This window comes from Stegodyphus dumicola, chromosome 1 (assembly GCF_044657685.1).
Source record: "Stegodyphus dumicola isolate Sdum_Otavi_A_Nest chromosome 1, ASM4465768v1".
Classification (NCBI taxonomy): domain Eukaryota; kingdom Metazoa; phylum Arthropoda; class Arachnida; order Araneae; family Eresidae; genus Stegodyphus; species Stegodyphus dumicola.
In genome coordinates this window covers 140,143,653-140,163,614 of record NC_140768.1, presented here as the reverse complement: position 1 = coordinate 140,163,614, position 19,962 = coordinate 140,143,653, and the positions used below count along the sequence as shown (strand labels likewise).

Genomic DNA, 19,962 nt, shown 5'->3' with positions numbered 1-19,962 from the left:
GCCCACTTATTTGTTTGGTGCTTTTTGCAAGAGTAAGAAGAATTGGATTTTTGTCAATTTTCTTTGACTTTTTAAGTGAAAATAGGTCGATGTGTACATAGATAAAGTCAAGAGTGTGCGCAATGCCATTTTTGTGCAATTCTGGGATTTTTTTTTTAAAGTGAAAATAGGTCGATGTGTACATGGATACCGTGTATGTGCAATTCTTAAAAACGCAGCGAGCAGTTTGCGATTCTGCACTTTCTCCCAATTTCTTACCTGATCTTCATCATGATTAAGCAGTTTTGTTCCGTAAAAGTTCTAGTATAAGTGTAATTCGGCTAGCAGATTGTTGGAAAAAATGTTGAGTAAAAAAAAAAATGCCTTTACTTCGTGAAAACAAAATTGGCGTCCAAAACAAAACTAGCAGGTTGCTGTAGCAGGGTTGGTCGCCAAATTTTCGCCAAAAAATCGCCAAGTTACCATAATGTAAAGATTCACCGAAGTTATATATATTTTTTTAAACAGTTGCAGAATGGGATGCACTGTCCCTATATTTATATTCAGTTGTAAATTCCCCCCCCCCTCTGAAAAGGTAAGAAATCTAAATCTAGAAATTATCCAATGCAGTAAATGTGTTTCTTATTCAGTAATTTTTTTTCAATAAAATGTCATAATACTTTCATTTAAAATTTATAGAAAATTCATAAAAAGGTTTTAAAAAAATCCATACGGAAAGAGTATTAATAATAAATGAAGCCACTTACACTATATCGTATCCAGAACTGTACTTTATTGTAATATGAATGAGTTTCATACATTGTTTTATCTTATAAACGTTACTTCAGTAGAGCAGAACTCTTCCCCCCCCCAACGTTTTAGGCCCAAAGGGGCTTTTGTACCTGAAAGACTATTGTTTCGTTTTCGACTATTGTTTTGTATCTGAAAGACTATTGTTTGCATCGGAACTCTATAAATGACGTATCACTTTTCTAATACTATCTCCCTCTATTATATTTGAAGAAATTAAATAATGAAGAATCTGCGTAAATGAATATATGTTTCTCGCATTGTGATAAAACAACGGTACTTAGAGCCATCTAATTTTGAATGGTGTAATTGTACTGCGAATATGGGCATCTGAAAGCACAAATTTGAAATTTGGAATTTCTTTTTTGATCAATTTCATATTTTATAAAACTTTAATGAATTTTTTATTATCAAACTCAATGTTTTAAAAGCAAACAATGGCAACAGTCTACGGGGGGAAAAGAAACCTTTTTATCTCCAGTGTGCGGAACTGTGTATCGGAAATTCTAAAGATATGCTCACTTTAAAATTATTCTGCGATATTGCTCTTGAACTGAATTTTGTGATTTAAGTGCAAAGAACATGGTAACACACAAAACGTTAAAAAAACGCCCCTTTGGACGTAATTTAAAATCTGAAACCTTTTTTTTTTTAACTGTCTGAATGAATTGTTGAATGTTTACTTTTAGCACGTCTAAATATTGTTTACCCTATGCTGTTCAAATTGGAAAATAAGAGGACTCATAGAGTTACACATTGTGGAGTTTTAGAATTTGTTGCAGATGAAGGAAAAGTGTATTTACCATATTGGGTAATTAATATTTATATTTTTTAAAACTAATTCAGAATGTTCATTATACAGAGCTGCATGTTATCAAAGCTGAACTAAGATTTTCATTGCTAATATTTTGGTACTTACATATTATTCCGTCGACCATGAAACTGTCACCAAGCGATATGATTTAATGCCAGTTATGGATACAGATGGCATAACAGCACACTGATAATATCTGAACTTTTATTTGATGAAACCTGACTGTTGATAAGTTTTTGTTTTTAAAACAAAGATATAAATTGATTGTTGTAGCTGTATTTTTTCTTGCATTCTGAAAAGTGGATTAAAACTTTGGACCTGTCTTTTATGGAACAGTAAGCAGCGGATTATTTTCAAAGTAATGGGATCTACGATTAAAAAAATATGTATTTATGAACAGGATATGGCCAGTAAAACACTAATAGATTCAATTATATGCAGAAAGTTGTATTCTTAACAGAGCTTCATGTAAAATCAGGGTGTCTATTAAAACCGTAAAAATCCAAGAAAGTCTTAGCCTTTTTGTGAAGCAATAAAAGCAAAGCAGGTCAAATTCTGATTATTTGTTAAATAAAGAGGCGTCTGTTTCTTGAGAATTCCTCAGAAATGATTGGCACAACTGTGACAGGATCTCAACCAACTTTCATGGTTCGGTGATAGCCAACTTTGTCAGCTGACGGGACAATATGTAAATTCCAGTGTTTTACTATATTCGATAAAGAAAACGTTATTATTACTTTTAGTATTAGAAAATAGCAGTAGAATGTTTTTTAATAATAAAGTTTTATTTTTATGTATTTATTTATTCTGTTGTTGAAAAGATTAAAAATTTGTTTATTATTATTGTTATCTAGTTTAACAGTTAAAATGTCTATGTATTTTAAAATATAACATAAAAGTTTCAATCATATAATAACATTATATGATTGAAACTTTTATGTTATTATAATACAGTCAAAAGTCGTTAATTCGGACACCCATAATCCGGACCTCAAAGCTAAAATCTTTCTGCACATGCGCCGCGTTGACACATGTGCATAGACGTTTTACGTGTGCGCGCAAGACATTTACGACTGCGCATATACATCTGCGCAAGTGCAGAATACGTTTTCGCGTGCACTTTTAATGTATAACGGACGGTATAAGCTAAAATTATCTAATTATCTATTTCAGTTAATGTTGATGATTGCGTTATTCCTTAATCTTCGAATTGGATCCGGCTTATTATTTTTTGCAGACTGTAAGAGCAATTTTATAAAAGTAAGCTTGAACTTTCGATTATGTCAAATAGAATTTCCGATGCTAGAGCTCCCAAAGGATCTAGAAAACGAAAGTATGTTTCGATGTCCATCAAACAAAAAATGGATAAAGGCATATCTTTTGTTTATCTAACCGTTCCGAAATCTGTTTATCAATTTCATGCTGCTCTGCGCGGGGGGATACGTCGCGGCGCGCAGTGAACTGGAAGTTGATCTGTCAGCACTATCGTTATCTTCAAGGCAGATGTTTTTATTTTATTCAGCTTATAATTCCTTACTAAATGTAGTATTTAATCTCGATGTACTCCGTCTTTGATATGATTTAAATCAAATTCCTCGTCATTATAAATATCTCGAATACAAATCAAATAGTTTTCTGGTTGCAATTTTCTAATTTCGGCTATGCGTAAGGTATGCTTTACACATGCGCGCGTTGAAAGAAATGTTTAATAAAGTAAACAAATAAATATTAAGCTTCTTTTTTTTTTTTTTTTGTAAATTTTGATACCCTTTAGATCATAATTGCTCATTATTTTATAAATTACGGCTTCATATTTTTAATTTTATAATTTCTGCATGCCATCTTACCAGATTTAAACTGATGATCTATAATCCGGAATCGCCGAAGTCCCGACAAGTCCGGATTAAAGACTTTTGACTGTATAGCAGAAACTCAATGATTTTGTTGTTCTTCCCCCCTCCTCTCTGTTGGCCAAATGCATAAAAATTATAACACTAGTCTGGAAATTTTGTTTCTGTTCCTCCCCCCCCCTCACACACACACAAACACCATTTTATCATATCTTATTTCAATAAAGATTTTCTGTTAACAAAAATAAAGTACATTATTTTGATAAACAAAGTAACAATTACATAAATTTTTAGGAAAACTAAAGAAGAAAAGTACTGTGTATTTGTGTAAGGTCCACTACCCATTATTTCTATCTGAACTGAAATAAAACAGTATAATTGCATTTTATTTATAAAACTATAAAAATGAAATACCAATCTTGTTTTATTTTTATTATACAGTCAAAAGTCTTTAATCCGGATGTCTGTAATCTAGAATGATCTATAATCTGGACCTCAAAGCTACAAACTTTCTGCGCATGCGCATATGTGTTTAATCATGTGCATAATACATTTACGCATGCACATTTAATGTATAACGGATGGTATAAGCTAAACTAAAATTATTGCGTTGTTCCTTAATCTTCTAATTGGATCCTGCATATTATTTTTTGCGGACAGTTAGAGCAATTTTATAAAAGTAAGCTTGAACTTTCAATTATGTCAAAAAGAATTTCCGATTCTGGAGCTGCCAAAGGATCTACAAAGCGAAAGCATGTTTCGATGTCCATCAAACAAAAAGTGGAATTGCTGCAAAAAATGGATAAAGGCATATCCTTTGTTTCTCTAACCATTCTGAAATCTGTTTATCAATTTAACGCTGCTCTGCGGGGGGGGGCATCGCAGCTCGCAATTAACTGGAAGTTGATTTGTGAGCACTATCCTTATTTTCAGGGCAGATGTTTTTATTTTATTCAGCTTATAGTTCCTTACTAAAAGTAGTATTTCATCTCGATGCACTCTGTCTCTCATATGATTTAAATCAAATTCCTCGTCATTATAAATATCATAAATACACATGAAATAGTTTTCTGGTTGCAATTTTCTAATTTCGACTATGCGTACTGTATGCTTTATGCATGCGTGTGTTGAAAGAAATGTTTAATGAAGTAAACAAATAAATATTAAGCTTTTTTTTTTTTTTTGTAAATTTTGATACCCTTTAGATCATAATTGCTCTTAATTTCATAAATTACAGTTTCATATTTTTAATTTTATAATTTCTGCATGCCATCTTACCAGATTTAAACTGATGATTGATAATCTGGAAAAACCAATAATCCAGAATCGCCGAAGTCCCGATGAGTCCGGATTAAAGACTTAACTGTATTAAATTTATTCAAGTTTATTTTTAGTTAAAACTTTATTTTTTGTTGTTTGGTTGTATACAGTCAAGCCGCACCGTAATGAATTTCAAGGGACCGAAAGTTTCGTTCGCTATATCCGATTCAATAAGAAATAAAGATTACCTCACAAAAATATAAAAACCATGTTTTATATTTGTATATAAAAAAAAAGCTAAAAATACTAAAATACTAATACTTTCAAAAGACCTAAAGAATGCAAAAACTCCATTCAGAGGACAAAACTTGGTCACATTTAGACTCAAACAAAAAAATTAGGAGGATAAAAATATTCATTTTCTGTAGAAAAATCGACCGTATAATCCAAACTCATAATTCAGTCACTATTCCTCTAACTACTTCCTCTTTCCATGGAGAGCAAAAATTTCAAATCTTCCATTATAGAATCATCTTTGAATAGAGCTCTGTCAAACTCTGTCAAAGAATTTGAATGAAATCAAAGAACCCCCTTATGTTCTTTGGTTTAATGGGCACATACACTGACACATTACTTTAAATGTTTTCCTACCATTCCCTACTAAAAAATTCACACAACACATGAACTGAATTTACTTAACCTTTATTTATTTATGTGAATTCTAGATACAAAAGCAGTGATAGGAAAACTGATACAAAGCAAGCAAGGCATTCAACATGGCTGCCACAAATGCAATATTCTACCTAATTAGTCTTGCTACCACGCACAAAAGGTAGAAAAACTTACATACTGTCTGCTTTTATACACCGCATGCAATATTTACATGAAAAGACATCATTATACAAAGAACACAATATGATGCCCTAAGATTTGTTTATTGTGTCCTTATTCTTCTAGAATCACAGCTGTTTTCCATAGTCTTTGTATGGAATACAAAGAAAAGTGGGAATGAACATAAAAGAAAAGCAGTGTAATGGTGTTTTCCTTTAAAGATGACATATGGATCATAACATCCTAAACATGAAATATTTTAAGGATTAGTAATTTTTTTCATTAAAGATTTTAGAGATTCAGGGAAAAATAGGGAAAATAGAAAAAAGTTTCAGTCAAAGATATCATTATATTTGATTTTCATACATTTGGAAGTTCATTATAGCAGTATAAAATAGCATTAAGTGTTAGGTAATTGGACAAGACCAAAATGTTTGTTCATTATATATGAGGATTTTGATTGTAATATAAAACCACCACCTTAGTTGGTTCTTAATTTGATGCAATCTCAGATTTTGCTTAATAATAAATAATTGTATTGAGGGAATGACAGTAATAAAAGATTTGTAACAATTGTAAACAAAGTAATTTAAAATCTACTATTTGGCATGCCTTTTTAATCTACCATATCAGACATACCTAATTAATGGTTACAGAATTCTGTGTTTGCTATTTTCTCATTCCGGGAGGGGGGATGAATGAAATATAACTAATTTCAAATCACTTCCTTTTCTCACTGTCAATCTGTTACATGTACAATTTAACACTCCTAAAATACAGTTTTATATCATATTTATTCATGCAAATCCTTTGATCTGTCAAAATAATGCATTTATAAAGAAAAGTTACAAGTTCACTTTCTTTCATCAGTAAATCCCAAATTTTCATAATTAAGCTTCAGTAACTGATTAAAATGAATTTAAATTCTGAACATTTATACTGTTGTCACAGTAAGAGAGTTAATCTTTTAATCATCATCAAAAGTAGTCCTTTAGTAATATCTGAAAACGAAGAAGCATTGACTCTGCTTGGCAATACAAAGTTAGGTGGCATTGTATTTGGAAACATTTGCTCTGCTGAATGCAGTGTTAGGTGGCAATTTTAAACAGATAATAGTAATTTTTATTTTCTTAAAAATGGAATACATAATTAGTCTTTATACAATTAATGGAAGTCATAATTTTTGGAATATTTAATTTGTGATGTATTCTTTCTGATGTTTTATCTTGACTAAAATTAAATCTTGGCTAAAACTGTTTAATTTTATAAAGGCGCAGGATCTTCACGCATTCCATATTTTTGCATGTTCTTTCTGCAGATAAATAATCTCTTTATTATATCTTAAATTATTGCAGAACTTGTAGGACTTCTATGTGTATATATATATAATTGTAAAATTAAAATTCCATATTTGGAAAATAGAATTAATGAAATATTGCCATATTATTTAGTCTGTCTTTATGAAAGGATCACTTTTTTGCAAAAGAAATTGTTCACAAAGTGAGCAGGGGAAAAGAAGTTGATCACATGTAGAGCATAATTGTTCTTCCATAAATATTTCTAGTTTAGTTACTTGTCAAACATTGTAATTTATTTGTTTTACATTTTCATCTGGAGTAATTTAATAGCTTTAAAACATTTTTACTACCTTATCTTTAAACAGAATTGAAATCAATAAATAATTTTAATATGTAAATATGTTAGTAATAAGTTTGATTTTGTTATGCCAAGAGAGAACAAATGATCAGGATAATTTGAATTTTTTTATATATGAGATCATTATAATTTGAATTCTCTTGTGTTATGATAATCATTATTTATGTCATTCACTAAAACTTTTATTGAAGCTATAAATTTCTTGCAGTGTTATTGCATTTATTCTCAATTATAATTGTATGTTAACAGATGATGAGAAATCTTTTACTAGAAGAAGGTGGAATTCTTAATCTTGAGAATGCAACTTTACCTGTTGCCACTTTTTCAAAGTTCCAGCCACAAAGTGAAGATTTTTTAGATATAACAAATCCTAAAGCTGTGTATCCTTATTTGTATTTGAAATGTAACTATGTATTCTATTTTATCTCTAATGAATAATAACATAATATATTAAATGGTTTTTTGGAATGAAAGGCTAAATTATGTCAAAATATGCATGTTGCCTGAATATTTATCCAGTGAGCTTGTTAATTTGATAATTTCTGTAACTGATAAGTTTCTATATAAGAAGCTAAACTCAGTATTATTAATATTTTTATTTATATTTAATTAGTATGTTAAGACCTTGTATGAGTTGAAGTCAAATTTATTATTGAATCTTAGTCATTTTAATACAAGAGAACTTTGATTTATTGTTTCTACAATAATCATTTTCCTCATATGTGTTGTTTGGTATTTATAATTTTAAATTATGTTTTCTATAAGTAATGTAATTTATTCCAGTGCTTATCCTAGCCTATTCAGTTTTGGAAAAGGCTGAATAATCTGCCTAACATGCCAGTATCTTTCAACAATATTTCCTGCTAAATATTGCCAGTTTTCAGTTCGTTTGGCTTTTATAATTTCAGCAATACATGCCATTTAAGAAATTCAGATCTATGTAGAAAACTTGACAAAAAATTAAATCCCTCTTAAACAGGAAGCTGCAGCAGCATGTTCTGATTAAAAAAACTAGGAATTTTATCAAGTGAGCATCTCTCCAACCCTTTTCTTTGATGTTCCATTCTTTTGGCTCTATGATTGATAATATTTTTTTAAGCCTCACTATAGTCAAAAATGATATTGCACTTAAAAATGATTGCATGATATGAAAGAAAACTTATGTTTGTAAATCTTTCTTATATTCTGTGTTAAATATTCTACATCTGCATTGATTATTTTTTAAGTATTTATTTCTCAGACATGAAAGAGATCCTGTTTTAAGAGTTCTCTACTAAGTACTAACTTTAAAAATGCAGTTAATGTTGCAAGAGCTAATCAAATTTTAATATTTACTCTATTTCTCTTTATTAGCTGTGGCAACCTTGTACTGAGTACGAAGGTCATAATCCACATTTCTAAACTTACAGCTGAGCTGTAGCATTCAGTATATGATCACTGCAAATGGGAGAACATAATTTTATTTATGGTGAGTGAGGAAAACCTCTGTTTGAAAGTACAGCCAAGAGGAATTTCATGTTAAAGTTGGGAAGAGCAATTGTAGAACACTAAAATTGTTATAGCATGCATTGTGGTGTTGAAGCATTCATTTGCTCTTCAATTTTTTGGTGGCAGAGGCACTTCGAGTATTGTAATATGTGAGTGATCAAGAAGACACGTTCTGGCAGGCTATCCACTGCAGTAATAAATGCTAACATTGCACATCTATGGGCAGATAGTAAATGGTGATTATTTTGTATAAATATTTTGAAAACTTATTTATGTAGATCCATGAAGAGAAAAATATAGCCTGGCTGCACATTGCTATATTGAGTTGGCAACATTATCAGAAATAGACTGAACACTGCAATACACTTGATGTAGCCCATATTGTGAGTATCATGTGATTTATGGGCATTCTCAACAATACAAAATAACCACTGCACAGAAAGTAGTTCTTTTCAGATAAGTGAAAATGCTTTGGTTGGAGTGTTAAAAGGCATGTCATGAAATATTCAATTTTGTGGTTTCTAATCATTGATATAATGCTGTAAAAGTGTAACTCATCATGTTCAATTTAAGTTTCCTTTTGAAGAAGAAAAATACAAGGCCTATGCAGTAATATTTACAAAACAAAAAAAAACAAAAAAAAACAAAAAAAAAAACTGTCTTAAAGTTTTAAAACTTTTCAGTCAACTTGTGTATATATGAAATCATATCTTTCATTTCAGTAATATAATTTTAATAGTAATTACAACTAATATATTATATTTAAATTTTTGCTATAATTGGATGAAAAATAAAGGATATTTAAAAAGTAATGCAATGCTTGATTGTAATTCTTCTCATCTGCATAGAGGTCATGGATTAAAATTCAATTTTAAAAAAAAGTGTATTGTTTAGAAATATGAAAATAAAAATAAATTTTTAATAATCACATACTGTTTATACCATAAACAGCAAAACAGCATGTTCAGTTCACTCATTTTAATTGCAATTTAAATAAATAATTAAGGATTATGTCTTGGAAAAGAAGACATAATTTCTGTATTTTTAATAGGATTATTATATCTGTAATGTATGTACCAGGGCTGTAGAGTCGGTAGGGAAAATGTCCGACTCTTTAAATTTTTAAGACTCTTAACTCGACTCTGACTTCCTCATATCTATACAGTACAAAGTCCGTAATCCAGACTCGTCGGGACTTCGTCGATTCTGGATTAGGTTTTTTTCCGAATTATAGATCATCAATTTAAGTCTGGTAAGATGGTATGCAGAAATTATGCAATTAAAAATATGAAACTGTAATTTATGAAATAAAGAGCAATTATGATCTAAAGGGTATCAAAATTTACAAAAAAAAAAAAGCTTAATATTTATTTGTTTACTTTATTAAACATTTCTTTCAATGCACGCATGAGTAAAGCATACATTATGCATAGTCAAAATTAGAAAATTGCAACCAGAAAACTATTTGATGTGTATTCGTGATATTTATAATGATGAGGAAATTGATTTAAATCATATCAAAGACAAAGTACATCGAGATGAAATACTACACTTAGTAAAGAATTATAAGCTGCATAAAATAAAAACATCTGCCCTGAAGATGAGGATAGTGCTGACAGATCAACTTCCAGTTCATTGTGTACCGCGACCCCACCCCCACCCCCGTAGAGCAGTGTGAAATTGATGAACAGATTTCGGAATGGTTAGAGAAACAAATCATTAAGCTGTTCTGATTACGCAAGTAATATCGTGCTTAGTAGAAAAAAATGCGGTTCATTTAGACTGTCTGGACTTAAACGACACTTGAAACCTGGTGAATCCCTTTCTGAATATGTAATTGCCATGAGAGAAATATCCAGTCGCGGTTCTGTTGATGATTCATCAATTCTTGATTATGCAATCAATGGGATACCCGATCAGAGTAGTAACAAAATTATGTTGTATGGGTGTAAAACTGTTTCTGAATTCAAAGAGAAATTAAAAATTTATGAGAAAATCCGTGTTCCAGATACGAAGAATAAGGGTTATTCATGTACTAACACACAAAATAAAGCATGCGCTATACTTAATAAGAGTAACAAACCAAGGTGTTATAACAGTGGATGTATAGGGCGCTTAATGTATGTGCATTCTTTGCGCGCATGCGTAAAGCATACAAAAAAAAAGTTTGTGGCTTTGAGGTCCAGATTATAGATCATTCCGGATAATGGATGTTTGGATTACAGACTTTGTACTGTAACATGCACACATGGATTACACCTTATTTTTTTAATATAAAAGAAGTAATAGATGCTACAGAAAAAAAATTGATGGCATAGCAAATAATTTATATTAATTAGCATTTATTATGAAATGGAAAAACTTTCATTAGTTATTTCTAAGAAACAGTATAGCTTCGGCAAGATCTTCTTTGGAAGCCCATAGATCTGATTCATAAGAGGAGATAGATCTGATTTGATAAACTTCAAAGCTGAGAAGTGTCTTTCCACACTAACTTGAGTAGGGGGAAGAGCTGTTACTGTTAGGGCTTTTACTTCTTTTAACTTTTCAAGACAGATCCTAGTTCTTTCACACATAACTGTTCTTGATGTATGATACAATGATACCCAAGCAAAGCAAATCTTTTTCTCTACCAACCAAATGTTTTCTCAGTAGATTCAGTATGCCATTCTGAATTTCAATCATGGCTGGAGTAGTGATACTATCTAGTAGCGATACTAACAAATTTGTTAATATCAAAATTATGTGCAGAACACAACTGAGGGTAAAAACATCAATTCCAGTTATTCGCCCCTTCATTGAACTCATTCCTACAAGTTCTTCAGTTACTTCAGAATTTTCAAAAATTCCTCTGACAAACAAAAGAAGCTGAGCTGTTGAAGTAATATCTGTTGACTCATCAGCTGCTAGAGAAAAGTACTTAAATTTGGTGGCAGCGGCAGCATTTTGTAATTCTTCAGTAACATCATCAGATAAATTTTCAATTCTTCTTTGAACTCTCATTCTGCTGAGACTCACATTTTTAAATTTCTGTGTAACTTCAGGACATACTTTCTCAGAAGCCAAAAATATACATTCCTTCGCAAAATCGCAGTCAGTAAATGGGCGGCCACTTTTAGCAATTTAGGCTGCAGTTCCCAAACTAACTTCAACACAGTTATCTAACTGTGAAGATGCCTTTGTAAATACAGTCAAAAGTCTTTAGTCCGGACTCGTCGGGACTTCGGCGATTTCGGATTACCGGTTTCTCTGGATTATAAATCATCAGTTTAAATCTGGGAAGATGGCATGCAGAAAAAAGAGGTGTCTTGCAAGCACAATCATATTTCTCTATTTTTCAAAGGTCATGTAGAAATCTTGTTTGTATTTTTTTTTTTTTTTTATACCTAAAGGCTCTTGTTTCTTCATTTTCTTTGCCTTAGCCTTTTCAATATTATCAAAAAATATTTCTCAAAATCTAATTCATCACTGGAAGAGGATGATAGAGACCCATTTGCAATGTCTGCAGTTTGACTGTCTTTCTCCAATTGTTCTGAGAATAATTTCATTCTTAATGAAAGTTCATAGATGGCTTTCTTTGCCTTTTTAATTTGTTTGTCATCCAAGAAAATTCGGTGTACATACATTGAACCCAGCAAGATCTCATTCTCTAACTAGTTTCTATTTTTTTCATTGAAGAAATGATTCCTTCTGTAATAAACCCTCTGTTTCAGAAAGAACATTCTTCCATTCTCGCCTCCTGTCAATTTTTCAGATTGCAGCTTTTTTGTGGCTATATACGGTGTAGAAAGAAAAGTTTCCAATTCTGTAAGATCATTCCACAGTCTTTCTTTTCTGTTAGTGAAACATTATGGGTATCTACATCTTCTAAAAAGTTCTTAATTCTAAAAACCTCTTTGCCATCAAATATGTACTTCTTTATCGCATGGCTTGATCAATAATTGCTCCTTTTCCTGCCCGCTTCCTAAAAATGGCATCAATTTTGGCAGTTCTTGCTGCTTACCTAAATTTACCAGTGAGATTTATAACTAAATGAATCAGTTTAATCACTAATGGCAAATATCACATCCATCCTCCTCATATTTATTTATTAATAAGTCAATAAAATAGAAAATAACTATTTATTAATGTATATAGCTCATAAACAAAAATAACTCAGTTTTTCATTAATTTTTTTCCAATTCATTTTAATTTCATTTCAAATTCAAACTGTCCAACAAAAACTGGAGTCGGAGTTGGCCTGTTTTTAGCGACTCCAGCTCCGACTCCTTTTACCCCAAAATCTGCCCAACTCCGACTCCACAGCCCTGAATTTAACGTAGATTAATTATGCAAATATTAATGTTTGTCTTAAACGTTTAAGTATTTGCATATTTTTATTTTTATATATTTATTTATGTATTATTTTAAAATTTACATTATTTCAGCATTATTGCTTAATCATAGGTTTTCTGTGTTCTCATTGCTTTAATTCAAACATATTAACTACTAATTCCATAATTTTTTATAAGCTAAAAATATTGTTTTATTACTGTGCTTAATTATTGTGGACAACAAATAAAGCTAGCCTATATCACAGAATATTTATCTGTTCCCTTGTGTGTTAATGGCAGTGAAACTTTGGTTCATGAATTCAGCTCATTCCTCAAGGCTGTTCATAAACCATAACTATTAACCACTTGCACTACGACTAAACTTCACGGTTGCGATGCCGTGCGCTACAATATAACAAGCGGTAAAGTGTCTCATTTACGCCGCTCTGTGTCTGTGAGTGCTACCCAGAGCTGTAACTCGAGAAATAAACAATCTCTTTGTTAGACGACGTGTGCACCACGTTATTCTCATTTTTGCAATAAATGCCTATCGACGTGGTGTTCACGTCGCTCACGGTTTGAGAGAAAAGCATCTCGACGTGCTTGGCACGTCTTTTTAGCGCAAGTGGTTAACCACAGATGATTGCTTACTTAAAATTTACAATAATACTTTGTGTGAAAATGCATAACATAGAACTAATGGAAATCATTAAATTTAAGACAAAATAAGTAAATATGATATTAAAGGAAAAAAGTGGATGAAAATTCAATTTAGTTTTACTGTATCTGTATTCAAACCTTTAAATAAGGTTTATATCACAGTGTAAATTAATTAGCTATGTTTGTTATTCACGTTCATTTTTAGTATGGAAAATATGTAAAATTGTACCCGAAATCATTAAAATATTAAACTTTTTCTTCAAATTCTTATAATAATGCTGATTAATTTACTGGAAATGTATTCATGGATTGTGTAAAATTGCTTCAGATGACACACGTGTACTATGGCTACCATTTTTGAAACCACTATCATAAGTAACAAAATAGTCCTCAGTGTCAAAGCTCTCTGTCTGCTACACAATGTGCTCATAGTTTTTTTAAGACTGTTAATTTTTGTGTAAGCTATTTGCTACCAGGCTTTGTGAATGGCATATTATACGATTAATGGGATTATTGTATGATACATCATTGGAAAATACTGAAAATTTTAGAAGTTCCTAACTGTTAATTATTTATCTGAGGTTGCCTCAAACTTTTCTGGAAATAATTTATTGCCATCTTGAATGTTCATAACTTGAGACATTGTTCATCAACTAAGATGTTTTTTGTTGAGATAACTTTCTTTTTTGTGATGAGAGGCATTTGTGATCCAAGGTTCCACTGTATGTACCAATTGTTATGCTAATTATTTGTCCTATTAATTAATATAATTATAATAACAAATTTAAACTTATTTTTTGTATTTTTAATGCTAAATATACTATAGAATTTGGGATGTTTAAAATGTAAATGAGAAAACCTGAATTTCTATAACATTTTTTGCAGACCAATTACATCATAAATTTTAGTTTAAAAACTTAAATTTTATATCATGTTTGATCTCTTAATAAGTTTTAAGTTTTGGAGAGTTCAAATGTCTGAGTTAATGTGCTAAAGCATTTTCGTATGAAATTTGACTATAAATAAGATTAACTGTATTTTCTAGAGAACTTACAGTAAAACTATTTATGATAGAAATAAGCTGATCAATGCTGTAGCATTAGTTTTTAAGTACATTTATTCCAGTGGATATTCAGAGCATTAAATAATAAACAATTTTAACTGCTATCATGTAAGTGTTGCCCAAATGAAAAGTGGACAAGTTAAAGAAAAATAATACCTTTAATGTAAATCAAAAGAAATCGCCGTGGGCATTGAAACACAGGTCCCAGCATTATGGCAGCAGCTTGATGCCTTTGCTGTAGAAAGATTGGGGCTGATTCCTGAGGAAGTCCTGCACGGCTTTCTTCACTCCATCGTCTGAATGGAAACGTTTCCCCTGTAAGGCTCTCTTAAGTGGCCCAAAGATGTGAAAGTCATAGGGTGACATGTCTGGGCTGTACGGGGGGGGGGATGTTCCAAAACCTCCCAACGGAATGTGTTTAAGGTCCTCTGGGTTTCCTGGGAGATGTGTGGGTGGGTATTGTTATGCAGAAAGATCACTCCTTGTGTGAGAAGGACCGGCCGTTTGTTTTTTATTGCTTGTCGCAGTTTCATGAGAGTACTGCAATATTGTGCGGAATCGATAGTGCTCCCTTGGGAAAGGAACTTGATTAAAAGTGGTCCACAACAATCGAAGAAAAATGAAAGTATCACTTTCCGTGCAGTTATCGTTGCTTTCGATTTCCGTGGTGGAGGAGATGAGCTGTGTTTCCATTGCATACTCGTTTTCTTGGATTCAGGTGTGTAGTGATGGCACCAGGTCTCATCGCCTGCAATGATACGATCCAGAAATGCGAGATTCTCCTCATAACGGATCTAGTGCTGGAGACAGAAGCCCATTCGTCGTTTCTGATGATCAAGGGTCGGGAGTTTTGGTACCCATGCCGCACACACTTTGCTGTACCCCAGGTGTTTGTGAATAATGATGTTAACCATTCCTCTACTCAGATTGAGTTCGTGACTGATTTCACGGGTCATAACCCTTCAATTAGCTTGGATCATTTCATTAACGGAGGCAATGGAATCATTGGTGATCACTTTGTTTGCTTGGCCCGGTCTCGGCAGATCCGATGTCGTTTGCTGCCCTTCACGGAAACTTTTACACCATTTGTTTACAGCCCTACGACCTAAACAGTGATCACCATACGCTGTCACCATTCTTCGATAGATGTCCACATTACGCTCACCTTCCGCAACTAGAAATTTGGCAACATTTTCATTTGGGCAACCCTTATACTACCACGTGTTGTTCTGATCTGGATGCATCCATAGATAGCACGACTTTCCTTTCGCACAATTTAATCTCCTACAAACAAGTTTCACGGTTAAATGCCATCTAAGATGCATACATCATACCACCCTTTATATACTTGTGCAGTGGCGCTGCTATCAATGCATTCATTCTGACGTTATCGTACGTGTCCTTTTTTTCATTTGGGCAACCCTTATATTAAGCATATAAAAATTAGTGAAACTACTTATGATTTTGGATAACATTCAGCTGTTGCTGAAAAATAATTGATTTGTTCATCTCTACCTGCTGTCGTTCTTTTCGTTGATGTAATCTTAATATAACTCAGAATTATACATTTAGATTTTACATTATACTTTATTGATACTGGAAATTTGTGAATGTTGTGCCTAATATTTGTACCAGATTTGAATTTCTTAGCCTATATCAAGATTAGAAAATGCCTTAAGGAATTTTGCCTGTTTAACTACGGGGGACATGATAGCTATTGAGTATAATGATAAGGTAAATTTTATGTATCTTTATTAATAAAAGTAATAATTACTATAATTTGCTTAGAAATTTCTGAGTAAAATATTTTAATGGCAGTATTTAAATGTTATTTATACGTTTTTCCATTAACTTAACAGAAGTTGTATACATAAAATATGACTGCTGTATATACTCTTTTAACAAATAATATCTGTTGCCCAAGAAAATCATTTAGTTTTGCCATTTTGAATAGCTTATTTTACATACAAGATTTTATGCTCTATATCAGTGGCGTAGCTAGGGTGGGGCAAGGGGGGACATCTGTCCTGGGTGCAGCGTCTAGGCAGTGCCAAATTGATGCTACGAAATTTTTTAATGAAATGTTTACATAGTTTTATATTCCTTATTAGCTTATATTTTAATTATATTTTTTGTTCTGTTTTTAAATATAGTAAGTAAATATTTTTTCCCTCCCCAGTCATAGGAAGAAAAATTCTTATTTACCCAAAAAAATACAATCTAAAAAATTTTGGTTAATATCTTGAAGAGTTTTATAATTAATATTTCAAAAAATTGATAAATATTTTTAAAAAGTACAAAAATCATAAGATTAAAAAGAAATTGCAATCTAATCTTGATATGCTAATTTCCTGAAATACCTCAGACAAATTTAAGTTACTACTTATAATATCCTTATTAGTTATCAATAAGTGTGCAGAAATGAAATGTATAGAGCAGTGGCGTAGCTAGGATTCCAGCGCCCGGCGACAACTGAGGAATTTGCGCCCCTTTCTGTGTGCCAAGAATGGAAAACATTTCATTAAAAAATTTCGTAGCATCAATTTGGCACTGCCTAGACGCTGCACTCAGGACAGATGTCCCCCCTTGCCCCACCCTAGCTACGCCACTGGTATAGAGCTTAAAATCTTGTATGTAAAATAAGCTATTCAAAATGGCAAAACTAAATGATCGGAAGAAATATGTGATATTATTTAATTTTAAATAATCATTATGTAGAGATTATTTATATAATTATTTATTAAAGAAAAGACTTGATTATTCAAAACATAGTCATGCATTAATTTCACTGGATTTTTTTTTGCACTTGAGGTTTGCAACTAATACTCCTTTTTGAGTGGCAAGATTTTCTATTCTGTCAGGTCATGGAAAAAGCAAATGGAAAATAGTAAATATCTTAAGGAAGTTTCCTGTGAAGTATTAAAAGAAAATTTAATAATTTGGTAATCAAAAATTATCTTGCTATTTTTATTCAATGATTCTGTCAAAAATTGTTGTTTTCCAGAAAGAAATTTTGTGGTAATGAAAACTGGTCTTCTTAGGATTTGGATTTTTTCTATCCCAAACTGTGTAATTTTTTGTTGTGGTATTTTTTTAACTTTATCCAGTGCATTGTAAATATACACAAGCTCTCTTTTCAAATCTTCTATGAAAATCCTCCCTTCCTGAGAATAAATCCCAATCCAGACAGTATGATGGTTAGCATATATGTTGGATTTGCCTTTAAATCACAGACAAGATATGGATGTATGTAAAATCATAATGCATTTGCAGATGGATGGATTTTAAAATCCTGTTTAGTAATTAATGTTAGGAAAAGAAGGATACAATAACCTTTAAATTATGTATGCTAGGATACTATCAGTGAAAACCAGGATGGTGCTTTGCAAGTAGTTCTCACATGCTTTGCCAAAACTGAATATCTTTTAATAGTGAAATACATAGATTTCATTTGTAGATTGTTGCTTACACTAAATTATTAAACAGATCCTTCAGTAATCATGAGTATATCTGTTATTGGCCATAAACGTACGTACAATAAAAGTTATAACCGTAAAACTTTTGCTGCATTCTGCCTGAATTTTGATTGAGAATATTTTGAGAATGAAATCTGCAGGCTTTATATCCCTCTTCCCATATAACATCAACTTCTCGAATAGAATTTCAGCTTGATAAATTTTAAGTTTCATAAATAACTCAATCAAAAATGTCCATGTTTTACCGGATTTTGTTATATTTAAACCTCAGTCTTCAAAGACAAGGAATTTCCACTTATTACACCAAAAAACAACCTAGAACTACAAAATGAAATACATATTATTTTATGTAATACATGTATTGCTTGATATGAAATTAAGTAGCATTGCATTTTTAACTCTTGTAACTTGTATTTTACTTCATTTTAGATATATGAATTTTGTGTTTTGGAAACTAGACCAGGAAAAGCAGTATCAATTATTGAATGTGATATGAATGTAAGTGTAATGATTATTAATTGCTGCAATTACTGTCCTAGAAATGAAAATCTGTCATAAAAAATCTAGCCTTTTTTAAAAAATATTGTTGTGTTTTGCTTTACTTAAATTATACCAAATTTTTTATTATAATTTATGTTGTTACTATATTGAATGTATAAATGTTTATTAACTCATAATAGTTTTGTCCATTATCAATACTATATTAAAAATGTAATCTAAGATATTTTTTTAATCAAGATTCTTATTCACCTGTAGAATTCTGAAAAAGTTGTGAAAGGTCACGAAAAATTCCAACTTTTTTTTTAAATGCCAAGGAAAATCAAAATTTTTATTTATACATTAGAATTCTAATAATCCACACCTCGGGACTAAGAATTGTGTACATTAGTGAATTTTGTGGATTATAGTTGTTTATTTCCCAGATTTATTTATGTTTTTTTCCGTTTAATTTTACGTTAAATCCGGATTGTTTGCACATAAATAAATTACCAAAACATGCTCTTACGCAAAATATTACTTAATCAAGATTTATTGAATACAAAACTCATATATTTTTTAAGTATAATCGTGTAAAAAAAGATAATACAACAAGGGGAAAAATTGATAAAGAGATAAAATAGGAAAATATTTTCCAAAAATCCATCAAAGAATTTTATGTTTTAATAAAATTGCTTATACCTCATGAAATTACTTTCAAAATAATTTTTATGCTCTTAAACCAGAATAAGTAAATAAAGGCACTATTTATTAGAACCTATATGATAATTCTGCTGTTGTATGCAGGTTAATAGCTGTATATAACAGCAGAAAAAATACAGCATACAGCTGTATTTTTGAGACTTTTTTAATACTCAATTATATTTTAAAATTGAAGCTAATTTTAATATTCATAAAAGGCAAGTATAGACAGATAAAAAAAGTAAGTTTAGCATTACTTACTTCTGCAAGGGAATTTACTTCTTCCTGGTTACAAAAACACACTTTAAACTATAATATTTTTATTTAGTTCTAAAAAACAGAAATAAAAGGAAATAAGGAATGGAAATCGCTATTGTTCTCCCATCCAAAGGCTTCCTTGTCTTCCTTATCTTCATCAGATAATTCTGGAAGAATGCAAGCAAAATTAGCTGGTTGCAATTTTTTTTTTTTTTTTTTTTTTTTTTTTTTTTTCCCCCATGAAAACCGATATAAAATTTACAGAGCCAAATGTATTCAAATTAAAATAATACATGGCAGTTAATAACACAACATTACAAAATAT

At 31.1% G+C, this 19,962-nt stretch overlaps 1 protein-coding gene across 2 annotated transcripts in view; it reads left to right on the top strand.

The window, feature by feature from the left end:
* Ufd1 (ubiquitin fusion-degradation 1-like) overlaps positions 1–19,962 on the top strand; it is a 78,886-nt gene that overhangs the window by 31,440 nt on the left and 27,484 nt on the right. For both annotated transcript variants that reach the window (XM_085821415.1, XM_085821417.1), the window contains exons 4-7: positions 1,479–1,600; positions 7,450–7,580; positions 16,386–16,458; positions 18,630–18,698. In XM_085821415.1, the coding sequence (XP_085677541.1) occupies positions 1,479–1,600; positions 7,450–7,580; positions 16,386–16,458; positions 18,630–18,698 (395 nt within the window). The remainder of the gene's footprint in view (positions 1–1,478; positions 1,601–7,449; positions 7,581–16,385; positions 16,459–18,629; positions 18,699–19,962) is intronic.